The 27,505-nt window shown below is 36.6% G+C and overlaps 1 protein-coding gene and 1 long non-coding RNA gene across 2 annotated transcripts; one reads left to right on the top strand and one right to left on the bottom strand.

Annotated features, from left to right (window-relative positions):
• Window positions 1-2,201: 2,201 nt before the first annotated feature.
• LOC129376479 (sialoadhesin-like) lies at window positions 2,202-17,857 on the top strand. The gene is made up of 4 exons (XM_055056096.1): window positions 2,202-2,222; window positions 5,289-5,540; window positions 5,635-5,877; window positions 17,781-17,857. Exons 1-4 carry the CDS (start codon window positions 2,216-2,218, stop codon window positions 17,855-17,857), a joined length of 579 nt encoding a protein of 192 aa, XP_054912071.1. The 5' UTR covers window positions 2,202-2,215.
• Window positions 17,858-19,640: 1,783 nt separating this feature from the next.
• On the bottom strand, window positions 19,641-20,188 carry LOC129376591 (uncharacterized). The gene is made up of 3 exons (XR_008607786.1): window positions 20,117-20,188; window positions 19,880-20,004; window positions 19,641-19,786 (listed from the first exon to the last, which is right to left on the bottom strand). It is a non-coding gene; the product is annotated as an uncharacterized LOC129376591 (long non-coding RNA).
• Window positions 20,189-27,505: the final 7,317 nt, after the last annotated feature.

The raw sequence follows: 27,505 nt of genomic DNA, 5'->3' as shown, positions 1-27,505 counted from the left end.
GGCATCCTCCACCACCCCCGGAGCCAACTCACCACCAGGTAGTGGTCAGTGGACAACTCGGCACCTCACTTCACCCGAGTGTCCAAGACATACGGCCGCAGATCCGACAAAATGATGACAAAATCGATCATCGAACTCTGGCCTAGGGTGTCCTGGTGCCAAGTGCACATATGGACACCCTTATACCTGAACATGGTGTTCGTTATGGACAATCTGTGACGAGCACAGAAGTCCAACAACAGAACACCACTCGAGTTCAGATCGGAGGGAGCGTTCCTCCCAACCAGGTCTCATTGTCATTGCCCACGTGAGCGTTGAAGTCCCCCAGCAGAACAAGGGAGTCCCCAAGAGGGGCACTCTCCAGTACCCCTTCTAAAGACTCCAAAAAGGGTGGGTAGGCTGAACTGTTATTTGGCCCATAAGCACAAACGACAGTCAGAACCTGTCCCCCCACCCGTAGGCGGAGGGAGGCTACCCTCTTGTTCACCGGGGTAAACCCCAACGTACAGGGAGCAACAAGTATGCCCACCCCTGCTCGACGCCTCTCACTGTGGGCAACTCCAGAGTGGAAGTACATTCAGCCCCTCTCAAGGAGGCTGGTTCCAGAACCAAAGCCATGCGTCGAGGTGAGGCTGACTATTTCTAGCCGGAACCTCTCAGCCTCACACACCAGAGAGGTGACATTCCATGTCCCAAGACCCAGTTTCTGTAACCGAGGATCGGACCGCTAGGACCCCCTCCCTCGGCCACCACCCATCACACACTGCACCCGACCCCTATGGCCCTTCTCATAGGTGGTGAGCCCATTGGAAGAGGGACCCATGTTTCTTCTTCGGGCTGGGCCCGGCCGGGCTCCATAGGTAAAAGCCCGGCCACCAGGCGCTCGCCAATGTGCCCCACCTTCAGGCCTGGCTCCAGAGTGGGGCCCTGGTGACCCGCGTCCGGGCGAGGGAACACGAGAACCAAAGTCTGTGTACATCATAGGGGTCTTCGGGCAGCGCTTTGTCCCCTAAGACCTGTCTGCCTTGGGTGACCCTACCAGGGGCATGAAGCCCCAGACAGCATAGCTCTTAGGGTCATTGGGGCACTCAAACCCCTCCACCATGATAAGGTGGCAGCCCAAGGAGAGGACTGTGGCTTCATGTCACAGCAAATAAGCTGTTGTTTACATGCTGAACCTCAGGACCGCAATTTGAGAAAGCGTGCTTTAAACTAAGCTTATTACAGTTTTTTTTTTTTTTTCAACTGCTTATATTGGTCTAACTACAAAACACCAAGATACTTAAATTCCTCCCTGGCAGAATCCAACCCGCATCGGACTCTCATCCCATCCACTTTACATTCAGCAGCTGAACTGCTGCAGTTAAGTTGCTTGATTCTGAGTCACTGAACAGTAAAACAATAAAAGCTATGCTAGCATTCAGGAAGAATGAAAAGTCTCACCAAATGACAGTGAGTGTGTTGCTCTGTGATTGACAGTTGACAGCATGTCTGAGCTGGATCCTTCCTGCTCTGTGACAGAACATGGACGATCAGTTCAGGATTGATGGAATTCAACAACACATTTTAAATGAATAAGGGCTTTATCTGTGTACACTAACACACAGAACACACACACTGTTTGCTTAGTGTGTTTGCTGAACACACTAAGCAAACAGGGACGCAGTGATTTATAGGTGGACACAACTGAAACAATGAAGCTGTAGCAGCTTCTGTTGTGATGAGAGATTCTAAGTTTGACAGTTTCATCAAACATTTTTGTAAAGTCACAATAAAATGTGTTTGCTGAAGAATTCAAAAAGTACTAACTTGACAGGATGTGAGCGATCACACTGTTTCTCATGTCAGTTTCAGCAGTTTCAGCCACAAACTGGGTATCTCATGTTCTCACATGCAGCGCGGCTCATTTCCTGTTTCCTTAGAAACTCAAGGTCAGTGTTTATGTGGTTTTTAGTTCAGCTGGTAAAGAACAGAATATGATAATCTTTTACTAAATTTGTAAACTTTGTGAAAACACTTTTCAGGATATCTGAGATGAACACATTCAGTAAAAGAACAACAGGAATTTTCTTTGATAATGATGATATAATCATTTTTACTGCTCTGTTCTATGTGCCACTGACTTCCTGAAAGAAGCAGAGGTGAAACTGAATATACTTTGTGGTTTAGCGGAAGAGAGCATCATAACACGATGGCTTTCTCTTCGCTCTGCCTCATGCTCTGTAAGTAGCAACACTTTGGTATTTATTTATTTTAATATTTAGCCTCCAACTGTCTGTTAGCATTCCTTAGTAACATGTTGAGATGTTTCCTTTATGGAATAATCCAGTTTGTAACCATCTTGCTCTAAATATCCACTTAACCAAATTATATCTATGCAAGCCATTTGAATTATTTTGCGTTGACTAATGTATATTTTACTTTCTACCTAGATTTGTCAATTTTCTTTTGTTTTGACATAATGTAGGAGCTATTTTCATAAATAAAATACATTTCATTTATACAAAATGAAACAAACAAAAAAGTGCAGCAGCTGCACTTTCATCTGTAAAACTGTTCCATCCCCCTGAGTGGAAGGTAAATTATTTGGTTCAGAGATGCACAACTTATTTAGGACAGACTGTGGTTACTAACCAAAGCTGAAAACAAGGCCAGCAGAACTGACCTCTGACCTCAGAGGTCAGAGGGTATAAACTCTATATGATATAAACTTGCATTAAAAGTGTCGTCGTTTACAGACTACTGCAAAGTTGACACTTTGAATGACTTTTTAATAATTTTAATCACCAAAGTCATAAACATTTATAAAGTCTCCTTCATGCTCATAACAGGCTTTGTCATATTTATGACAAAGTCATGTCAGTCTTATGCACACCTCTTCAAATAAACTGTTACCAAAATAGCATTTATTGCAACTTTAGTTGTTGACGTTTGCAAACTCTTAGTTTACTAATTTTTCCACCTGTAACTATAGAAACAAAACAGGAACATAATGTATTTATACAAGTTTTAAAAACTTTTCTTTTCCAGTTTTGTGTGATTATTTTTTCACTGTAGTCCTGTTTTTAGCAGTCATTTTGGTTTAACCCAGTTTAAGTCGACAAAATGTAAAAAAAGATTACATCAAGTTTTAGTTTTTAAAAAAGTATTAGTTTTTACAAAAGAATTAGAATTATTGATGGCAACAGGAAAATTTATTATTCAAAAAAAGGCATTCATTTCTGGGAGCTCGCTCAAGTGCAATGAACATGTCCAAAATATAAGCAATGGATGAGGAACGTTTCTGCTCAACTTTAACTGTTCTGCAAGGGTAGTTAAGATGCAAACTATTTATAAAACCAAATGTACACATCCCTGTTACCTTCCTAGGTAATCTATTAAAAATTTTGTCACCACTGTACCACCACCAGACATCTGCACGAGAAACGGGGTTAAAATCATTGTTTACAGAGAGAACAGTCCGGTGTTAAAAACATCATTTGTCATATATCAAGTTTAATCTCTGTAGTTTGCTGACGTCATACTTGCCCAGGAAACTAAAACAATGATAATAGAACCAGGTGGAAAACATGCCTGAATACCCATCCTCATTCTGTAAACAGTTCTACAAGAATACATTTTCATTTATGACATGAATTGTCATAAATTTATTTTGTAAAAACACAAAATAAAAACAAAAAAGATATATTCGCTTGTTATTTTCATTAATGTGCAAGTTCGTTCTGCTCCTAAAGACACTACAGGGTTGTGGGCAATCTTCATCAGTTTTGAGACAGAAAAACTATTTGGTTTAACCCCCTTTGTAACCTACAAAACCCCGGTCCATTTTTAACTTCTATGATCAAGTTAAAAAATAAACCAAAGCAACAGCGTAACATTTCATTAAAATCTGATGAAAGTTCAGAGAAACTATTGAGGTGTTGAAACATTAAATTAATAAGGCACTGAATACTGTAAACACTGTACTGGGTCTTTATAGCAAATTAAATAAAACAACAAAATATTTAGCAGTATGGTTTGTGGGTGAGGATAACCCCTTGTGCAGTTTTACAACAAATGAAACTATATCTCATTAATGTTTCTATTTGTACTAATAATAATGACAGCTTTTCAACAAGGTGTGCATGCAAAATGTGTCTAATGACCTCAACAAAACTGGGGAAAGTTATTCTCTCTGAAATGACTCTTTCTATATTTCAGTGAATGAGGTCACATGAAATGCTAAAGACCCTCTCAGCAAATGTCAGAGATGCTAGCATGGCCAAAAGCTCTGAGGCAACAGAATCTCCCCATTCAGGCCAAAATTCAAGGCAAATCTTCTGGTTTATAGGCTGATGCTGCTTGAATTTATTCCTGCATGACCCAAGACTTTGAGAAGCCAGAGCAGGATGACTAGCTAGACAGGAATGTGAGTCCTGGCCAGTTTTTCTTTGGTCTCTGTTGGAATTATTCTCCCTCCTGCTCTGGTTTCTCATCTGCCTGTACAACTGGTGGGACCAAATGAGAAATGCAATCTGCTCAGTTCGCTCTTCATCATTTTAAAGGATGTTTTTCAGTGATACAAGGAAACAAACACTTGAGGGGTAAAAACTCAATCAGTGTGATCAAGAAAGCAGCTGAATCACTTTTCCATGTTTGCCCTCCTTTGCCAGGAAAGCTGAGTTCTTGAAGTTGGAATCCTGGTTATTAGAGAACTCAGATAAGTGAAGGTTCAGGAAGGAGGGCAACATCCTGGACAAAGAATGCATGTTAGTCTGGAGCATTAGGGTATGCTCATTGAAGACACAAATAAATTAGAGCAGTCAATTTCTGCCACTCACTTGGCTCCACACAGTCCCAGCTCATCCCATCCGGGACCTGAACTACTGAGTCTTTGGTTTGGAGACTCAATGACTCAAAGTCATTGAGTCGCTCAGTCGAGGTTGTTATGCCATATTTATCACAGTCAATGTATTTAGCTGCAGGAAATGCTGAGTTGCCACCAATGACCTGAGCAGTGAGTCAATACTGGAGTCTTTCTGGATGGCTACAAACCCACATAGAAACTACCTCTAACTACCTCAGTCTTTGGTTTCATTCATTTCATTCTATCTTCAGAAATATTGAATTCATCCACTCCATTAGTTTTTGCAATCATGATGATTCCATTATTAGCTATGAATGTTTCAGTTGTGGTTTGTGGCATTTACTAAATAATGTTATCATTGTTAACAAAAACAACATCTCTTCATCATAATGTCAATTATTGTCAATCACATGAATCCAAACTCTTTGCTCTTTACATGCAGCTACACTGACTGTCACTCCTGACCGATCCCAGTTCTTCCAGTATGACCAAATCACTCTTACCTGTGTGACAAACTCCAGTGGCTGGAAAGTGATGAGTACAATAAAGACCAGCCCTCTTCAGGAACGTCAGTTCAGTTTAGCAATCTCCAAATCCTGCACCATTGAGGATGCTTACCCAACTGACACTGGTGTCTACTGGTGTCAATCTGAGCAAGGAGAATGCAGCAACAGGGTCAATATCACTGTTACTGGTAATGGACAAGCATTTTCACTGAGTTTACTCTAAAGTTGGATTTTTTTTATCTTTTTAGAAAACATGATTCTTATTAAATGGTTTTATTTCAGAGGGAAGTGTGATCCTCAAGAGTCCTTCATGTCCTGTCTTTGAGGGAGAAAATGTGACACTTGGTTGTTTCTACAAAGAAAATGGCATCTCCACCTCAAACTTTGAAGCTGCGTTCTACAAAGATGACGTCTTCATTGGGAAAGAGAAACGAGGGAAAATGACGATTAAAGCAGAAGAAGGTTTCTACAAATGTGTCCATCCTTCTAAAGGAGAGTCACCGAAGAGCTGGCTGGCAGTGAAAGGTGATGATCTTTGTTTCATTCAGGCTGTCAGATATCAGTCACCTTTAAGAAAAGAACCTTTAAATAAAAATGCAACTCTCAGACTCAACCAGTCCGTATAATTCACCTCAATCTCTAAAGCTTTGCCTCCAACGCACACACTAAAGAAGCCTGTTTTTCTTGGCTTTATTCTTTTATTTAAGTCAATATTTGCTGGAATTTACTGAAAGTTACATTTGTTCAAATTACATGAATGTTCTGTAACATTAATTAAAATAATGTTAATTAACCTGTAATAATTTTCAGACAATTTTGGAAAAAGGTTCATTTCTTTTCAGTTTATGCCAAAAAAGTAACTCTAAAAGACACTCCAACAAAGTCCTTTAATAATATTGTAATTTACCAATAAATGATTATTGGCACTGATGTTTTCATGCCTTAATCCTACAAATACATAAACATATAAATATATTAAACCTATCGGTTCAGTTCAATTTATTGATATTAATCTAAATGTTATTTCAAGGCACTTTATAAAAAAACAATTTAAATTCAATCATGCAGACATTCTAATTAATCTGAGCTGTCAGACTGCATGATATGCTCAATTAATTATTCAGAAAAGTTTTAAAAGTTTTTATCTGATGAAATTCAGCAGGTTTCCTTAGACTTTCAGAGGCCAGGTAAAGTAAGAACTCTGCAGACCCAAACACCCGAGCTGCCATCCTGCAGCTTGCATTGTTGCTCCAACCTGAATCAATGACTGGATCAATGACTGGATCAATGACTGAATCATTGACTGAATCAATGACTGAATCATTGACTGAATCAATGACTGAATCAATGACTGGATCAATGACTAAATCAATGAATGAATCAATGACTGAATGAATGACTGGATCAATGACTGAATCAATGACTGGATCATTGACTGAATCATTGACTGAATCAATGAATGAATCAATGACTGAATCATTGACTGAATCATTGACTGGATCAATGAATGAATCAATGACTGAATCAATGAATGAATCAATGACTGAATCATTGACTGAATCATTGACTGAATCAATGACTGAATCAATGACTGGATCATTGACTGAATCATTGACTGAATCAATGACTGAATCATTGACTGAATCAATGACTGAATCAATGAATGAATCAATGACTGAATCAATGACTGGATCAATGAATGAATCAATGACTGAATCATTGACTGAATCAATGAATGAATCAATGACTGAATCAATGACTGGATCATTGACTGAATCATTGACTGAATCAATGACTGAATCAAAGACTGGATCATTGACTGAATCATTGACTGAATCAATGAATGAATCAATGACTGAATCATTGACTGAATCATTGACTGGATCAATGACTGAATCAATGAATGAATCAATGACTGGATCATTGACTGAATCATTGACTGAATCAATGACTGAATCAATGAATGAATCAATGAATGAATCAATGACTGAATCATTGACTGAATCAATGACTGAATCAATGACTGGATCAATGACTGAATCAATGAATGAATCAATGACTGAATCAATGACTGGATCAATGACTGAATCAATGAATGAATCATTGACTGAATCAATGACTGAATCAATGACTGAATCATTGACTGAATCAAAGACTGAACCAATGACTGAATCATTGACTGAATCAAAGACTGAATCATTGACTGAATCATTGACTGGATCAATGACTGAATCAATGAATGAATCAATGACTGGATCATTGACTGAATCATTGACTGAATCAATGACTGAATCAATGAATGAATCAATGAATGAATCAATGACTGAATCATTGACTGAATCAATGACTGAATCAATGACTGGATCAATGACTGAATCAATGAATGAATCAATGACTGAATCAATGACTGGATCAATGACTGAATCAATGAATGAATCATTGACTGAATCAATGACTGAATCAATGACTGAATCAAAGACTGAATCAATGACTGAATCAATGACTGAATCATTGACTGAATCAAAGACTGAATCAGAGACTGAATCATTGACTGATTCAATGACTGAATCAATGACTGAATCATTGACTGAATCAATGACTGAATCATTGACTGAATCAAAGACTGAACCAATGACTGAATCATTGACTGAATCAATGACTGAATCATTGACTGAATCATTGACTGAATCAATGACTGAATCAAAGACTGAATCATTGACTGAATCATTGACTGAATCAATGACTGAATCAATGAATGAATCAATGACTGAATCATTGACTGAATCATTGACTGAATCAATGACTGAATCAAAGACTGAATCATTGACTGAATCATTGACTGAATCAATGACTGAATCAAAGACTGAATCATTGACTGAATCATTGACTGAATCAATGACTGAATCATTGACTGAATCAAAGACTGAATCAGAGACTGAATCATTGACTGATTCAATGACTGAATCAATGACTGAATCATTGACTGAATCAATGACTGAATCATTGACTGAATCAAAGACTGAACCAATGACTGAATCATTGACTGAATCAAAGACTGAATCATTGACTGAATCAATGACTGAATCAATGACTGAATCATTGACTGAATCAATGACTGAATCATTGACTGAATCAATGACTGAATCAATGAATGAATCAATGACTGAATCATTGACTGAATCATTGACTGAATCAATGACTGAATCAAAGACTGAATCATTGACTGAATCATTGACTGAATCAATGACTGAATCAAAGACTGAATCATTGACTGAATCATTGACTGAATCAATGACTGAATCAATGAATGAATCAATGACTGAATCAATGACTGAATCAATGACTGAATCAATGACTGAATCAATGACTGAATCAATGACTGAATCATTGACTGAATCATTGACTGAATCAATGAATGAATCAATGACTGAATCAATGACTGAATCAATGACTGAATCAATGACTGAATCAATGACTGAATCAATGACTGAATCAATGACTGAATCATTGACTGAATCAATGACTGAATCATTGACTGAATCAAAGACTGAATCAATGACTGAATCATTGACTGAATCAATGACTGTATCAAAGACTGAATCAAAGACTGAATCAATGACTGAATCAAAGACTGAATCAATGACTGAATCATTGACTGATTCAATGACTGAATCAATGACTGAATCATTGACTGAATCAATGACTGGATCAATGAATGAATCAATGACTGAATCATTGACTGAATCAATGAATGAATCAATGACTGAATCAATGACTGGATCATTGACTGAATCATTGACTGAATCAATGACTGAATCAAAGACTGAATCATTGACTGAATCATTGACTGAATCAATGACTGAATCAAAGACTGAATCAATGACTGAATCAATGAATGAATCAATGACTGAATCAATGAATGAATCAATGAATGAATCAATGACTGAATCAATGACTGAATCAATGACTGGATCAATGACTGATTCAATGACTGAATCAATGACTGAATCATTGACTGAATCATTGACTGAATCAATGACTGAATCAATGACTGAATCATTGACTGAATCAATGACTGAATCAATGACTGGATCAATGAATGAATCAATGACTGAATCAATGAATGAATCAATGACTGAATCAATGACTGGATCATTGACTGAATCATTGACTGAATCAATGACTGAATCAAAGACTGAATCATTGACTGAATCAATGACTGAATCAATGAATGAATCAATGACTGAATCAATGACTGAATCAATGACTGAATCATTGACTGAATCATTGACTGAATCTATGACTGAATCAAAGACTGAATCATTGACTGAATCATTGACTGAATCAATGACTGAATCAATGAATGAATCAATGACTGAATCATTGACTGAATCAATGACTGAATCAATGAATGAATCAATGACTGAATCAATGAATGAATCAATGACTGAATCATTGACTGAATCAATGACTGAATCAAAGACTGAATCAATGACAGAATCATTGACTTAATCAATGACTGATTCAATGACTGAATCAATGACTGAATCAAAGACTGAATCATTGACTTAATCAATGACTGAATCAATGAATGAATCAATGAATGAATCAATGACTGAATCAATGACTGGATCAATGACTGAATCAATGAATGAATCAATGACTGAATCAATGACTGGATCATTGACTGAATCAATGAATGAATCAATGAATGAATCAATGACTGAATCAATGACTGGATCAATGACTGAATCAATGAATGAATCAATGACTGAATCAATGACTGGATCATTGACTGAATCATTGACTGAATCAATGACTGAATCAATGAATGAATCAATGACTGAATCAATGACTGGATCAATGCCTTAATCAATGAATGAATCAATGACTGAATCAATGACTGGATCATTGACTGAATCATTGACTGAATCAATGACTGAATCAAAGACTGAATCAATGACTGAATCAATGACTGAATCAATGACTGGATCATTGACTGAATCATTGACTGAATCAATGACTGAATCAAAGACTGAATCAATGACTGAATCAATGACTGAATCAATGACTGGATCATTGACTGAATCATTGACTGAATCAATGACTGAATCAAAGACTGAATCAATGACTGAATCAATGACTGATTCAATGACTGAATTGTTGTTGCCGCTCAACAACAATTGAGCGGCAACAATTGTTGCCCCCTTTCCTTCACTCTCTATTCTCTCAGTCACTACTTCCTCTTCTGAGAGGGGAGATGTGCTGCCAGCTCTCCATCTAACGGATCAACTGAGTTTCCTAAATCTGTCCAGAACTGAAGTAAACTCTGTTCAATCTGGTTTCCAGAAAGGATTCGTCTGATTTCTACGACCCCCATCCAGATGTCTCGTCCTTCTTCCCCCTGTGATTTAGCCAGACTCAGCAGCCAACTAGTTTCACAGAGCACATCTGTTAACGGTCGCTCCTTCTCTTTTTCGCACTTGTTAGTGAATCAGGTTGGTTTTAGTGACTCAGGCGAGTCCCAAGGATGTTGTTTTAAATTTGGGCTAAAGCAACCTATAAAACATTCCCTAGTTTTCTTCCCCAGAATCAAACATCACAGCTATTTTACTACCATCAAAGAACTTTGATGGGACTCATTAATTGAATGTCCACAATATCTTTTAGATTTTCTAAATTTTATTAGTAAAGCAATTTTGCAAGTCAGTACATCTTAATTAAGTAGCAGAAATAATCAAATAAGTAAAATCAATTATCCAGCCTGTCTTTCCCTAACGCTGATACTAATAACTAAAAAGGGAACCTTTTAGAGAGATGGACGTAGTTCGGTGTCTCGAACCCCAGAACTGGATCGATGATGAAGAAGATGTTGCAGCAGGAGGAAGAGGAGCTTGATTGATGAAGGCAGGGATCTCTGTTGGTCTGATGAGCTTTCATCTCTGCATCGATGGTGAGGTCACACAGGACTTGGATCTTTGTCTTTGTCTTGATCTTCATCTTTGTCCTTGGGGTCTGAACCCAGCCGATGAGAGAAGTCCAATTTGAAGCCACATGTTGCGGGGCTCATGGGTTGGTCCCCGTGCACAGGACAGTCTTCGGCTCTGTGGCCCCGGCTCTTCTTCAGCTGCAGAGTTCTTTGTCCATCTCGGTCTTGACTCGAAGCTGCCTGGAGGATCCAACCAGAGATTCCTCTTTTGCTCTCCCCTTATATAGGGTTTATACCCGCTTTCAGTGCATTTTCATTGGCTAACACTGTTGCTGTGCTTTATTGGGTAACATGTTTGGACAGATAAACTCATATCCATCACTGTCTTAGAGACATTTTGTCCTGATGTCTTGGCTAATGTCTCAGGGTTGCTCAATGTTCCTCCCATGTCTCTGACACGTGTAAGTTGTTCAACAAGCTATCTCCTAATAAGGTCTTGGTCATCTCTGCTTTCCCGTTTGTCCCCATTTTACCCCTGACCTTTCACCTACTATCCACCTCCAACACATCATCAGTGATCTTTAATAGCAGTTACATGTTTTACATCAGTTCAAGTTCAATGTTAAAATCACATTCATAACCCTTTTAGTTTCTTTAATTTAACATTAATTTATAATTTAATGATAACCACAACTTATTACTCTAAAGTTACAGTTACTTGTAAGTGTTCCCACAAGTGAGAGTGTAAATTTAAGTATTGTTATAAGTAACCCAATATTAATATAAGTACTTTACTTTAAATCTTATCTAATTACTCAAAATGTTTAGATTTCATCCTTTAAAACTTTTATGCTTTTAAACAAGGACTGGTCTCAGCTATTTTTATACAGCTGCAAGCTGTAAACTCACTTCCTCTTTTCCAGGAAACCTGCTCTTCCTGTCTCATCTCTCTCTCTGACTATGATATTTTATGATTAGATAGAAAAAATAAGTATAATGAAAGCAAAGTTTGCAGGAGACAAAAACAACACGCAGATTTATTTTATTGCAGTCTGGTTGTCATGGGTCTACTGTTGGGTCTAGATGTCACTTGTGTGATAAATTTTAAAGATAACTTTATTTGTTGTTACTGTTAAACTAAAATCTCCAGCATGGGGAAGAGGGATAATCTCGGATTTTCTTGACAGAATCAATGACTGAATCATTGACTGAATCAATAATTGAATCAATGACTGAATCAATAACTGAATCAATAATTGAATCAATGACTGAATCAATGACTGAATCAATGACTGATTCAATGACTGAATCGATGACTGAATCAATGACTGGATCAATGACTGAATCATTGACTGAATCAATGACTGAATCAATGACTGAATCGATGACTGAATCAATGACTGGATCAATGACTGAATCATTGACTGAATCAATGACTGAATCAATGACTGAATCGATGACTCAATCAATGACTGGATCAATAACTGAATCAATGACTGGCTCGATTAAAACTCTAGTTCAGATCATTAGAGTTTTAATCTTCTCTGTTCAGAGCGACTGACAGCCAGGCACTTTCAGAACCGCAGTTCTTCAGGACTGGTCCACAAACCCACTGGATGAACCTGATTCTGGTTCTTCCATTTTGTATTGTGATTGAACATTTTATAGCTTTTGTTTGCCACAAATTAAATAAAATATTTAATTAAATTTTTTTTTGCTTGCAGCTAGAGTTGTCCAAGCAGAAAACTTCTCCTCCTCCTCGTCCTTCTCCTTCTCCTCCTCCTGGTACTGGTCCTGGTTTTATTTGGAAAAGAGTGATTTGTGGCCTCCTCCTCTTCATCCTCTACAACTTCATACTAATCTTGTGTATTTACACGTACCGTAAATGGGCTCGAGGTGAGTTTTTAAAATATTCCAGTGATGGTTTATCAAATTTAAAATTCTTGTGAAACTGTTTTCTGTCCTAATTTATCTCTGATTCTGTTACCCTGGAATATCCAGGAGTTTTACTGAAGCTATTCTAAAATAAAAGTAACTTTGAGAAACAGCTGGCACTCATTTGGCCTCTGCTCAGAAAGCAAATCTTTAGTTTCTGCTCTCCTCTCAGTGACTCTGATAAACAGAGCAGCTGGAGGTTTTGGCAATGTGGACACAGTTATAGAGAGTCAAAGGAAGGGCGAGGAGAGAACAAGATTTTCAAAATAAAGTGAGATGTGATTCTGGTCAAACATTCATTTCATCAGAGCAATACATAACTTATAAATATATACCACATTGTGGTATATATACGTTTTATTGATATATTTAACTACATTTTGTAATTACATCTGTGAATATTTTGCTGTTGCTTTCCCAATTGCTTAACATTCAGTTACTTTTCAGTTCAATTCAGTTTATTTTCTACACCACCAATTCACATCTAATGTCATCCTGACTCACTTTACAAAAATATTTTTTATTCTGTCACAGTCATTACAATTGATCCCATTTATCAAACAGTGTGGGGAGTTCAGTTTATTGTTGAAATAGGTTTCCATCTCTCTCTCTCTTTCTGTCTCACCCCCCCCACACACACACACACACACACACACACACACACACACACACACACACACACACACACACACACACACACACACACATTCCTTTAAACGCCCCCACTCTCTCTGGAGCAGCTCTCTTTGCTCCAGCCAAGCTGTCCTGAAATGAAGTTCATTGTGTTTTTAATCTTCTCTAAAATGTTGAAGGTCTTAGGAATGTAATTTTTCTGGCTGTGTTTTTGTCTTGTGTTGAAATAAAACAAGACAATCAACGAGGTAAAGATGTTGAATCTGGTTCTAATCTGGTGACTTTAGTGGTAATGGAGGTTTTAATGAAGGCAAAAGACAAATGAAATGTAAACGTTAGTAAACTTTAGCGCCCTCTGGCTGAGTTCATGGGAAAGTAATTCAACATGCTACCATCTGTTAATTATTGAAGTAATTTATTAAATTTCCAAATATCTTACATGTTTTTAACTGCTGATCTTTTTTCTTGTAGCCAAGACTGATATGAAAAGGAAAAACTTCTGATCACCTTTTGGTGAACTGAAGACAATGAAGGCAAGAAAATGTATCATCTGTATGTTGAAGCAAAAAGAAAAATACGATGAAGAATCTTAAAGTTATAGAGGAATGTGATTTATTCTCCCATTCAAAACAGATCAATATAGTATTTTCATCTGATTTCATAAAATTTAAATAATGGGAATCTTTAAACAGCTTGTTAGTTAACAATTTGTTAAATCCTTAATTTCCTGAGGGAGTCTTCCCAAGGGATCAATAAAGTACAAGTCTGAGTCTAAGTTAAAAAGTAGGAACTTTGGGACGTTTAGCAACTTTCATAAGTTTGACATGAACTTTAATATAAACAGCAAAACAGTTTCATTTAATAGTTATTCATGTCATTCTGACTCATTGTGTTAATCTGAAATATAAATGTAAATATTTTAAGTTCCACAACCATATATATGGAAACATTGCAGAAGAATATCTCAGCTATATTTTATAGATAAATATGTATAAATAAATATTTGTTCTGTCTCCATGTTATCAGATCATCATGTTGCAGCTTCCAGTTCAGCTACACAAATATTTCAATCTGATTTGATGAAGAACAAAATACATATAATCATTATTACATGTTAAAATCATGTGTGGAGCAATCATTTGTTTTTCTTATAGTATTTGCACAGCTGTAGAAAAAGCTTATGATTGATTTTGTATTTTTAGAGCAATAATCTTTACTCCTTATGCATAAACTGATGTAACAAACTGATAGGAACTTTTAAAGCTGCTCCCCTTTCGCCTTTTTCTCTTTGTTACATAAACTACTGGCTTTGACAGAGTCTGCAGTCAGTTAACAGATGTTAACAGATGTGCTGCTTATAATTCATTAAATGCAGTTAGAAACATTTTTTCTTGAACTTCAGCTGAAGCCTCAAGTAGATACTTTATTTGCTTTTGCCTTGTGCCGGCTCAGCATCCTTTTGCACTTATATGTTCACAGTATTAAGAGATTGTTTTGTAATTTGTTTTAAATGTTTTTATTTCAACTAAAATGTAAAAAAATAAAATAAAATGAGGGTGTCTGGATCCTGGGTTGTTTGTTTTGTTTCTGTTTTTCTTTGCTTTGGTTTTTTCTCTGTTTAATTCCTCAGTTATCCAGTTTTTTTTCTCTCCTCACCATAAAAACAAAATAATTTGTTGGTTTGTCTAATATGTACTTGATATTGAAACCAGTGTAAGTGCAAGCTTAGTTTGTTTTAGTAAATAATACTGAATGTGCACAAAGTTATCAACAAAGTTCACATTTACTTTTCATCTGATATTAAATAAACGATCATTTATTACTGAAATGCATTTGAAAGATTAACACTTGTAGGAAAACAGACTGATTTCACTGATCCGAAGCAAACATGATCACAGATCATCTAAACTTTATCAGAAACGTTCTGGTTTTCCTTTAGTCGGGCTGATAAGATGCCAGACATGTTGACAGAGTTAAAGCTTTTAACTACAGTTTAGTTTATCTGTAATAATCTCAAGGTACTTAAAGTGTTATGATTTGGCTAAGTGGATAATAGTGAGGTCAAAAGGCAGTGACACAGGTGAAAGAGAACTGACATTAAATGATCTTTAACAAACAAAGCGTAGCATGTAACACTTCTTACACACTAATCGCCTGAAGTACTGGGATTTAATGGGATTTAATGGGATTTAATGGGATTTAATGGGATTTAATGGGATTTAATGGGATTTAAGTGCAGGAACAAGGCAGGTCTGTAGATGCACAATCCAGGAACAACTTCTTACTTTCATTAACATGCCTGTGTGGCGCGTCCTGTGGCATGAGACATCAGACCGTCCACAGAGAGACATCAGACCGTCCACAGAGAGACATTGGACCGTCCACAGAGAGACATTAGACCGTCCACAGAGAGACATTAGACCGTCCACAGAGAGACATTAAGTCGTCCACAGAGAGACATTAGACTGTCCACAGAGAGACATTAGACTGTCCACAGAGAGACATTAAGTCGTCCACAGAGAGACATCAGACTGTCCACAGAGAGACATTAGACTGTCCACAGAGAGACATTGGACCGTCCACAGAGAGACATCTAATGTCTGCCTGTGGGTAAATACAGCTTAAATTAGCATCACATTAAAAAACGGCCACTATTTTGAAGTTGGGTTGCTGTTTCAAGCATTATTAGAGTGGTGAGGTTTATTCACACAAACATCATTAAACTCAGAAGTTGTAAGATAAATAAAACCAAACATATTTTCCAAATGGAGTTCTTGCTGGAACATTGATGAGTCAGTGCTGGTGTCGTATCAGTGAGGAGTTTGTTCTGTCTACAGCAGGATCTTAAACTCCAGTCCTCCAGATGTCCTGCAGTTTCTACATGAGCCACGGATACGAAACACTGGCATGAAATGGCTTCATTTCCTCCTCCTTGTGTGGATCAGATCTCCAGAGACTTAATGAGCTGATGATCATATTCAGGTGGTGCAGCAGAGGCTCATCTAAAGATTTCAGGCCCTTCAGGACTGCAGTTTGACTCCAGTGGAATAAAAGGAGCCTTTGTTTTACTTGTCAAAGCGCCTCAGGGAGTCCTGCAGGTTTGAGCCTGCAGGTGATCAGAGTTTAAACATAAACCTGAAAGGCCATATTATTTTTCCATCGGTTGCATAAACTCCTGTTGAAACGTTGACATTGAAACAAACTCAACCACAATCCGGCTAAAAATGTTAAATAGTTCTGATTTGTTTTCTGTTTGGGTGTGTGCAGTGTAAGGCATTAACCTTTATGACCTATGACCCCATGTAATCTTTGCATCAACACCAGATCAGTCCTTCACACTTTTTGAAGCATTAATCTGATAGGATACTTACCACCCAATGTTTTTACCACCAATCATCACCGAGTTAAAGGTAACAATGTCTCTAATCAACCCAGAGGATCAATAAACCTGCCGACTCCATGAACCAATCATCACTTTCTCACAATCAATGGTTTTCTTCAACTTAAGAGATAAAATGTTCACAATTTACCTGAAGTTCAATTCAGCAGAATTAATAAACAATTTATTCAGTCTGAGATGTTCTACACTCTGCTGCCATCTAGTGGTCAAATACTGGTAGGAACCTTGAAAACCACAAAAACAAGATAAAATCTGATTCTTTTTCTTTCTTTCTTTCTTTCTTTCTTTCTTCTTTCTTTCTTTCTTTCTTTCTTTCTTTCTTTCTTTCTTTCTTTCTTTCTTTCTTTCTTTCTTTCTTTCTCTCCCTCCCTCCCTCCCTCTCTTTCTTCCTTTCTTTCTTTCTATTTATTTTTATACACTCAGGAACATAAAACACCGATAATAATTCACTTCCATCTGCTCACCTGTTTATAGATTTCAACAGCCCGTGACAGACAGTTAATGTCGGAAACTCAAACTCCTCCTGTGCAGGAGTGGCCTCAAGTAGGGAAAGCACCCAAACGAACTGCAACAGCAACGAACCAGAACCAGAAGTCAGCTCTCTGTGAGAAAATGACACAAAGCTCTCAAAACAACAATTATTATGATCTACTGGATCAAAACCAGTACACGAGTCTGTACTGGACAGACACAAGGATCTAACAGAACCAGTACCGTCCATTATCTTGGGTCAGAGTATCGTTGTGTTTTCCTGTTCTGAAACCAGACAGACCAATACTGGATCAATACAGTCAAAATAATCAATACATTTACCTCCAGTAGTCCATCATTTTTTAAAGCTTGAATAAAATATTGCTGACATTTGGAGTTATTGAATTTATAAGCTGTCTAAACATGCATGTTTGGAGCCAACATTTGGTTTGGAGAAAACCCTCAGAAGGTGAAGAAACAAACCGACGGTTCTGAAACTCAGTCCGATTTTTATCTCTGCTTTTTAACTTCAAACTTCTTTTTTAGCTGCTTGTCAAGAAAACTTAGCAAACAACATTTATAGCTTTATTATGTTTGTTGTTGTTTCTTATTGGTTGCATTGAGTTGATGTTGGCAGTTTCACCTGTCAACAAGAAAACTTTACCATAACATTTGTTCTGTATGCTATGGGGTGACAGATGCTGTTTAATATCAATTAATTAAATAAATATTACATTTTTAAATATTTCTAATCATATTTTATAGAAGTATTCTAAATATAGAATAATTATTAAAATATTCTTTAACTTTATAAAGAAGTTATGGGTCCCTGACTTCCTTCCTCAGTCCAAAATATGAATGTTGGGTCAATGAGCTGCTCTGCTGTAAACGGCCTATATGTGTGTATGTGCATGGAGGATTTCATGACTCGTGTGTATCTGTCGCCCTGTGATGGACTGGCAACCTTTCCAGCATCTTTTAGCCTTCTGCATGTGATTAGTGAGACCTTAGTGTGATAACAATGGCATAAAATTTTATGATGGACAAAGACGACCGGAATAAATGCAATATGTAGTTTTCAAATGATTTCAGTTATTAAAGAACAAAGCTAACCTTGGTCTGGGATTTTATGTTTTATGTGTTAAATGGAAAATGTTTGTATCAATGGACTGTTCAAGGGTTGAATAAGAAACAACTAAGTGGAAGAACTGATACTGTTTGGAGAGAATGGTTTAAAGTCAGAGATAATCAGAAACCAATATGGAGAGTTTTTTATAAACCTCCATTGAATAAGAGGGTCAGCGACCTTCAATGGAGGATTTTGCCTGGTGCTGTAAGTGTAAACAGTTTTTTAGTTAAAATTAGAAGTGATATAAATATATTATCCCCTTTTTGTAAAAAAATTGAAACTGTTTTTCAAGTTTCTTGATTGTAATCAACTTTCACCATTGTTTATTTTTTTGGAAGATGTCTTTAAGAAATGCTGTGTTTATTGGTCTGGAATAGCTTTTATATTTGGCACAGGGTATACAAAAAAAGATTCTAGTAAGTGGAATTTGTTAAACTTTCTTGTTGGACAGGCAAAGTTTTCCATTTACATTAGTAGAAGAAATAAAATAAATGGAGTTTTGGGGGAAAAAAGTTGTTAAAATGTTTATTCTAATGGTGAAAAATAGAGTTAAGGCGGAGTTTCGGTTTTTTTCAATGATGAATAATTTAAATAAATTTATATCTTTGTGGTGTTTTAATAATGTATGTTCTGTGCTTGATGGAAAGATAATTTTCAACTCATTGTTTATGTGAATGCTTGGAGTAAACGAATGTTTAAAGCAGGGCCGTGCAGAGACCACTAAAGGGGCAGGTGCTCAAAAAAAGGGCACATCTAACAGCATTTTAGGACAGAATATTAACAAAGTCACACAGCTTTCAGAGTTTAATTAACAATGATAGATTACAAAATTGTGAGACATACAATCAAAGAACATCTGCCTGGGTTGCTGTACTTGCAGTGGAGATAAAGACGGTCCATTCAGAAAAACAGAGCTGCATCAAACTTTAAGGTGGAACTACAGAAAAAAAACAAAAGCAAAAATGTAATTAATGCATGTCACTATGAGAAAATACTACTCTAATTGTGTTTTAGTGTATTTTGTAAGTACCTATGTTCATTTTCTTCAATCTTTCCTCTTTTTTTCTAGTCAGTTTCTCTTTTCTTTTTTTCCTCATTGTCTCATCTTCTCTGTGTTGAGTGAAGTCTTATTTATTTCAGTCTCTTGCCTTTTGACTGTTTAAAAACAAATTTCAAACTTTTAAGCATGTTTTGCTATTTTTCTTCTCTTTTGTTCATAGCAACAGTTTTCTGTTGGTCATGTCTTGAAGAATGTTAATAACCTCACTGTGAATGATTGGTACAGTTGGTCAAGAATCCACTACCTTTCGCTGTTTCTAGCAGATCCTTTTTTTTTTTTCTGACGTCTCTCTTTACGTGCGTCTTTGAACTGAAAAAAGCAAAACAAAGAATTATGATCAGAACACTATAATAAACCACACTAACAATTCTTTACCCTGGTGTTTAAACCAATATGTTTTTCAGTCCATAGCATAACAATATTAATTTCAGAGAAAATGAGATCTCTCCTATGGAGTTCAATTAGTTTCACAATTATTCTATTAAAATACTAACCTCAATAAAATTGTGATCAAGACATTTTGAATTGTAACATTTTTTCAACAAAAAAAAGTTTAACTAAATTTTTTTAAAACTGAAATCACAATTTTTTATCTCATGACTTAAAAAATTTATTTGCAAAACAAACAAACTTATTTGCGCATGTCAGAAATCTTTGCTTGCTATTCAAAGTTTTGCTTGCGATTCTCACATGACGTCTGGGGAGAGCCTAAAATCAAAACCAAAGATTTCTGATGTGTGCAAATAAAAGTTTATGTTTGCCCCTTCATTAATGACATGCTTTTATTGGACAGAAGCAGTTTGATTATTGTATACATTATATCTATCATGGTAGTTCAGGATGAGTTATTTTTAATTCTAAATGAATATCCTTGTTGGACTTTTATTTAAATTTTCCTTCAAGATACATTTACCTAATGCTAGAATAAATGTAATGTACATCATTCACCAAAGAAAATTAGAAAATCAGACATATATCCATGATGGAGATAATAGGTTTTGGACGGACGATGTGCCCTTATTGCATAATACTGAAGAATGACTACTGTTATTAACAATACAGGGAATCTTTAGTTATCTTACTTTGCTAGCAAACTCATTAGCTAGCAGCTAGCTCATAGCACAACAACAACAGCGTAATATCTGATGATAAAAATACCGGATCGATAGATAAGAACAGCTTTTCCTCACCTGTCTGTCTCCTCCCGCTCAGTAGATATTGTTAAGAATTAAAAAGAGGAATAACTTGATTTAGCTCTTTAATTAATTCTTTGTCCCGAATTCCTGTGTCTGTGTAAGTGTGCAGAGAGAAAAGAGCAATCATACGACGTCAGACTTCAGATTTTCAGAGTTTTATCCAGAGAAATTCAATTCAAGAAGAACTTTACAATAAGCATCTCACCTAGAGCAAAAGTCCAAGACATTACAAAACAGAGACAAAGAACTGAGTAAAAAAAGACAAAAGAATAACAGAAGATGCATCCTCCGGGAAACTCTCACTCAGCACAAAGAGATTCAAACTTCTGCTGTGAAACAAACCATTTTTATAGACTGCATATTCTCCTCATTTAAATATATGCATTAGGAGGTGTGTTCTTTTCCTTTGTGTGGGCTGTCTTAATGTTAATTTTATTACCTCCTGCTCAAGAGCCCCAAAGGCAGATATATGGCAAACCCTTCTCGTATCAGCCGCTGTCCAGTTTGATATATGATTGCAGCTGCAGCGCTATCTCTATCTCAAAATGTTTCCACAAGAAAGTAGTTTGTATTTTTAACCAAGCTTGCACAAAATGTAATGCTAAATAATGACTATAAGTTTGGATCTAATAAGTAACTAATTAAAAAACATACTTTTTAATGCTTAAAGAAATATACCAATATGTTTGATTATATGTTGGAACAGACTTCTATAGTTTTTAGTGTTTGCCTGAACTATTCAACCCTGAGTAAAGAATTTATTGCCCTGATAGCCAATATACTCCCTGTCTGAAATGTTCCTTAAGGAGTATAAGACTGCTTTCTGATTAGAAATTTATGTAAGTTCAAAGAGTCACCAGCTGTCCCAGTTTGGATTTGTATCTAAGTTTATCTTAACCTAAAAGTTAACTTATGTACTATTGTGCTACTTTAAAATTCTTATTTCAACAATATTCAGAGAAAGGTGGACTCAGAGAGCGCCTATCTTTTCCTCCGCCTGTCTTGTTATATTTCATTTCTGCTTAAACCGCGACTCCGTGCTGAAGGAGAAACGATACAACATTTAACGTTTTCCGTTATCTGACAGTAGCAAGCCGACTCCAATGTTTTCACCAAAAATTATTTTTTTCAAATTCACCAAAAACTGTTTTGTAATCTGAACGTTCGCTAGCTTGAGCTGCGCAGTTAGCCGCCTTATCTCACCGCGCGAGAGGCAAGTGCGTCATGCGTCACGGGGAAAAGGTCAAAGGTAACAATGTGTGTTGTTTTTCTTGCAAAGTAATAATAATAATAATAATAATAATTGTAGATAATTAGAAACTTTTTTTTTACTGTTTTCCATTCTTTGCTTTTGTTTTTTGCATCAATAAATGTTTTATCATGTTTAATTTGAAACTGATGTTAAGCTTTGACTCTTGTAAATAAAAACCCTTTAAAACATTGTTGTATTTTGTTTTATTCAAGCCAAGTTCAATATGTGGCCTGAGATGTTTTGACTGTACAAAATGCAAATTAGTTTAATATGGAGGAGGAAGCAGAGCGGCCATTTTGTCAAAGACAACCTGTTTGTCCTGTTATTAGCAGCCAGTCAAAGGAAAAACAAACCAAAACATGAAGCCATTAATGAGTTATATTAAAAGTAAAAGTTATAGGTAGTTATGAATTATAACAACATTTAAGTTGGGATCAATAAATATTATGTTGAGTCAAATAAATTGAACAATACACCAAAATTAAGATACATTTTTTAATGTAAAAAAATTATTGATAGGTATTTATGAATCTAAATAAAAGAACAAACAGACAACGTAAGTGAATTTTATGAAAGCTTTTGCAAAAGGAGAGAACCCAGCAAACTGCTGCATCAAGCCGTTCACTGAGTGCTCAGGGGAACATCACTGATGACAAACAGACGTGTCTCTATTTGCATCCTAAAAAGCCAAACCCCTGTGAAGGTGGACTCCCACCTGCTCCCACCTAGGCTTACAGTGACTGAGATGAATCCAGCTGGGTGGTTCAGCAATCTTTACAGCAGTTGGAGTCGTTATCAGCACTTGGAATGGTCCCTCCCACCGCGGGCTGGCCCAGCTCTTCCTCTTTATGACTTTGATAAACACCAGTCTCCTGGCTTGGTGGGAGTGGTTTCCTGCGGGAGAGGAGAGTCAGAGGGCAGTAAATTTGCATTTGACACCTCCTTCTGTTTCAGAGTCCTGATCATGTAATCTGCCAGTTTGCTCCTCATCTGCATGTTGCAAATCTGGAGAAAATATTGGTAATCTGTATGGTCTTTCATGAATTATTTCAAATGGTGTTAATCCTTCTTGTGTGTGTGTAATTCTCGTGTACAACTTTACCAAATCTAAACATTCTGGCCACGGTGTCTTAATTGGTTCCATACATTTTCTTTAATCTACTTTTCAGTATAGTTTGTGATGTTGGAATAATAGTTTTACATATAGCTTTAGCTACTGTCAAAGCATCTGGATGCTTTGCTAGAACTATTTCAACCCATTTAGAAAAAGCATCAATAATTACCAAACAATATTTGCATGTTCCACTTTGTGTGAGTTCAATAAAATCCATATGCATTGTTTAAAATGGATAAGAAGGTTTTGGAAAACCCTTTTTGGCCTTATGTTCCCTTGTGGATTGTGTCTAACAGACTGGACATGCAGAACAAAACTTTATAGATAAGAATTTAGTCCATATGTTGTGAAATACTGTAGTATTATCCCCACCATTCCCCCTGTTGACACATGGCATCGCCCATGTGCCACAATTGCGGCTGCTTTAGATAAAGACTTTGGGAGAACTGGTTTGTTATTGACTTGAAAAATTTCCTCATCATTCATTTTGCACCTTTAGTTATCCGCATTCGTTTTTCTGCCTGCGGAAAACGTCATCTGGCATGTCTGCTAAACTAGTTTTATCTATTATTAGTTCTTCTTCATCTTGTTCTAGGACGTTTTCAGTTCCATGTTGTCCTGTTCTTCTTCTTTTAATCCTCTAATTCAATATTTCTTTGTGAATTTAATGATCATCAATCAATCAAACTTGGATTAAAGGTTTTAAGCGTTATCTAGAAAACATTATGTTCATTCACAAACATCAATTTGGAGTAACTAGTTAGATAAAATATCACAATTTAATTTAACTTTGCATTTCAGACCAGTTGACAATGTAATTTTTATGATTTAAATAATAATTTGATCAGTTACTCAGTTCTTGAGTACAGTCTGTTTGTTCTCATAATCACACTCATTTCCATCAACGTAATGTGACACAAACAGAAACAGGAAAATTAATCAGATTTTCAGCCACAAAATTATAGTCTGCTTTTATTGTTTTCCTTTGCTCAAATGGTTATAAGATTTCTGAAGCTTCAAGAATTTTCTTTTATTGTTAACAACATTTTTAATGTGTTAATATTTATCTTTAGTTGTCAGAATCTCCTTTTAAGTAATGTATACATTTTAAGAGCTATCTCTGATGTGTTTGGAAACCAGCCACAACTGAATTTCCTCCTGCTGAAACACTTCACCAATTTCAATAAAATGTAGATTCATAACTGTTCAAATTAATATTATTTCATTTATTTCTTATTTTTATTTATTTATTTATTTATTTTATTTTTAACATTCAGAGATATTTGATTTTAAATCCACTCTAGCATGTATTATCAAGATAGTCCTAAAAAAAAAGAAAAAGAAAACTTTTGTAAATAATTATTAGCTTAGAATCTTTGATCATTTTTAGCTGGTGTAATTTAGTGGCATAATTTCCGTTAGTTCTTTGCTGAAGTTTTAGCGATTGCAGTTTTCCCTTCACGGTTTCCCAACCTGTGACTCATGGACCCTAACAGGGTCCTTAGCAGTGGTCCTGCTGCTCAGGACTCAGAGTTAAAAGGGACAAACTGAGAGAATTTGTCTATCATTGAACATAAAAGCCGTTAAGACTTTATTTTCTGGCTAGATAATATGTGAACAGGGTTATAAAGCAAGCAAGTCTTCATTGCAGTAGCAGTTTATAACAGCTGCGTATGTGTATAACACTTATCTTGGATGAGCTCACTTCTCCCTCCTCCTCCTGCTGCTGGCGTCGCTGCAGCGTGGTCCTCTCCTCCTCTCTCTCTGCAGTTTCCTGTCAGTCCAACTGGTTCTGTATTGGATCTTTGAGTTGCCCAGACTGTCCCTCACTCAATGTCCATGCTGTCCACAAATGAAACAAGGGTCAAACGGTTCAATTTGTTGTCTCTGAAGCACATTATCCTTCCTTCTCCAGGCTGATGTCAGGGAGAAGACCAGCGGAGGTTGTGAGAGTTCAGTTGCACCCAAACACAGGAATGTAGTTTCAGTCCAAATGTCCAGCAGGACTCCATGCAGTAGTTGCTCAATGACAGTTCCCAGGTGTCAGGAAATTAGGATCAGAGGATCTCTTCTTTGTCTTTCTGATCTTCTTTGTCTTCTTGATCACTGTCATTAGCTGGTGACAGGGGAGGGATGTCATCTCGGCCATGGCAAGACAGGTTTGAGTTGAGGTCAGAGGTCAGACGCACCGCAGCGAGGCTCAGACAGAGGAAAAAGAAAGAAGCAAATAGGAGTCAATTAAAGTTTGTCTTTCTTTCTGTGTGTTTTTTTTATTATTTATTTCTAAATATATATATATATATATATATATATATATTTCATATCTATATATCTTTTCTCTCTTTAGATTATATAGTTTTAGCCTCTTATTACCCAACATTTTATTTAAAAGTTATAAGTCATTTACTTATTCGAACACATATAAAAATGAAACATGTTAAACCCACAGTCTGTTATCCTTTGCCATGTTAGATTTTAATGTAGAATGTAAGTTAATTTAAGTTCAAATTTACTTAGTCTGAGTAAACATCTTATCAGAGATCAATGAATTACTTTAAGTCTGTTGATCCTAATGCTGAGGTGTGAAGTCAGCGAGCAGCCCTCTTCTCATTTTAAGCCTAAGTGAGAAATGAGGCTGGATAATGTCCAGGTCGGTACCAAAACTCTGATCGCTGACCCCCCAAACATACAGCCAAAGGATCATCACATCAAGTTGGTGTCATTTTCTTTATTTTATAATTGTTCTACCAAGTAATCAATACATTGAAAAGAAAAAAAAATTGTTGTCATCTGTTGCTTTCCCTGTATAATTTCCCCTTACTTTTGCCCAATTTTTCCCTAATGAGGACATGGCTGCTTCTCCTACTTCTACCCCATTTAGTCTGTATGAGTGAATAAATCCAGCCATGTCTTCTATCTGCTTATCGGGGTCCTCTGCAACAGGTTATTCTTTCTTCTAAGGTCCAGGGTCTAAAAACATAAATGTGTGGTGACTGGCCATCTCTAGGATTTGGGTTTGGGACCTGGATCATTGGATATTGTTCTGTACCGTCAAAGCTGTTCAAAACTTTTGGCTGTTTGTACTGCCTGAGATTATATGAATGTCCCTGATTACTGGGACCTGCTCCTTCCTTCTCATATAGCAACGGTGGGGAGACAGGAAGAGGTGGATAAAGTGTATTTGGAGTGAGAACTGACTGTGGAACTGACAGGGGATTTTGCAGGAGTGAGAGTTGGAGGAGCCGAGGGGAGCGCTGCCTGTGTGCGCGGAGGAGGGGCCTGCATTGCACCTAATATGGGCTCGTTATCTTCTGGCTTTACAAACAAAGTAGTGGCTTCCTCACTTTTACTCCATTTATCTTTGTTTTTTTTTCTAATTTGTTCTCATCTTTCTATAGTTGCATCTAACCATTGTTTAGCACATTTCAGTTCTTCCTCCTTTCTTTCTCTCTTCCTTCCATTTTTTTCCTTTTTTTTCTAGCTATGCTTTTTTCTAATATTCCCACTATTGTTTGCCATTGTTCAATTTTTAATTTCCCATCTATCTTATATTTCTTCTTCCATTTTGACATGTGTACTGTGCTACCAGGAAATCTGGACAGCATGTACTTTTCATCCCCTGCGGGATCCTCAACAAGTGAGGAATTACAAGAATTTTTTATTTCCCATTATTTAAGTACTCTGCAATTTAGCTTTAGAAGTGACTTGATATTTTGTGCTCTCTCTCAAGTAAGTGCTGGAGGTCAGAGCTTAGTGTTCCCTGAAGAACAGGCTTCTAGACTGAGACTAGCCTCAGTCTAGAAGTGAAGAATCCTAAGTCCGGTTCTTCACTTAGGATTCTAATTCCGAGGACAGAAAGTTTTACTCACAGAGAGAGATGAGCACCACTCACTCTTGTATGCACACACACACACACACACACACACACACACACACACACACACACACACAAACACAACAGCAATGACACAGCAATGAAAATCGCAGCAACAATAAAACAGCAATAAAAATCGCAGCAACAAACAATTTCCTAT

This window comes from Poeciliopsis prolifica, unplaced genomic scaffold (genome assembly GCF_027474105.1).
Source record: "Poeciliopsis prolifica strain line A6 unplaced genomic scaffold, Auburn_PproV2 SCAFFOLD044, whole genome shotgun sequence".
NCBI lineage: Eukaryota > Metazoa > Chordata > Actinopteri > Cyprinodontiformes > Poeciliidae > Poeciliopsis > Poeciliopsis prolifica.
The sequence above is the reverse complement of the archived record's forward strand: the minus strand, read 5'-3'. Positions and strand labels throughout refer to the sequence as shown.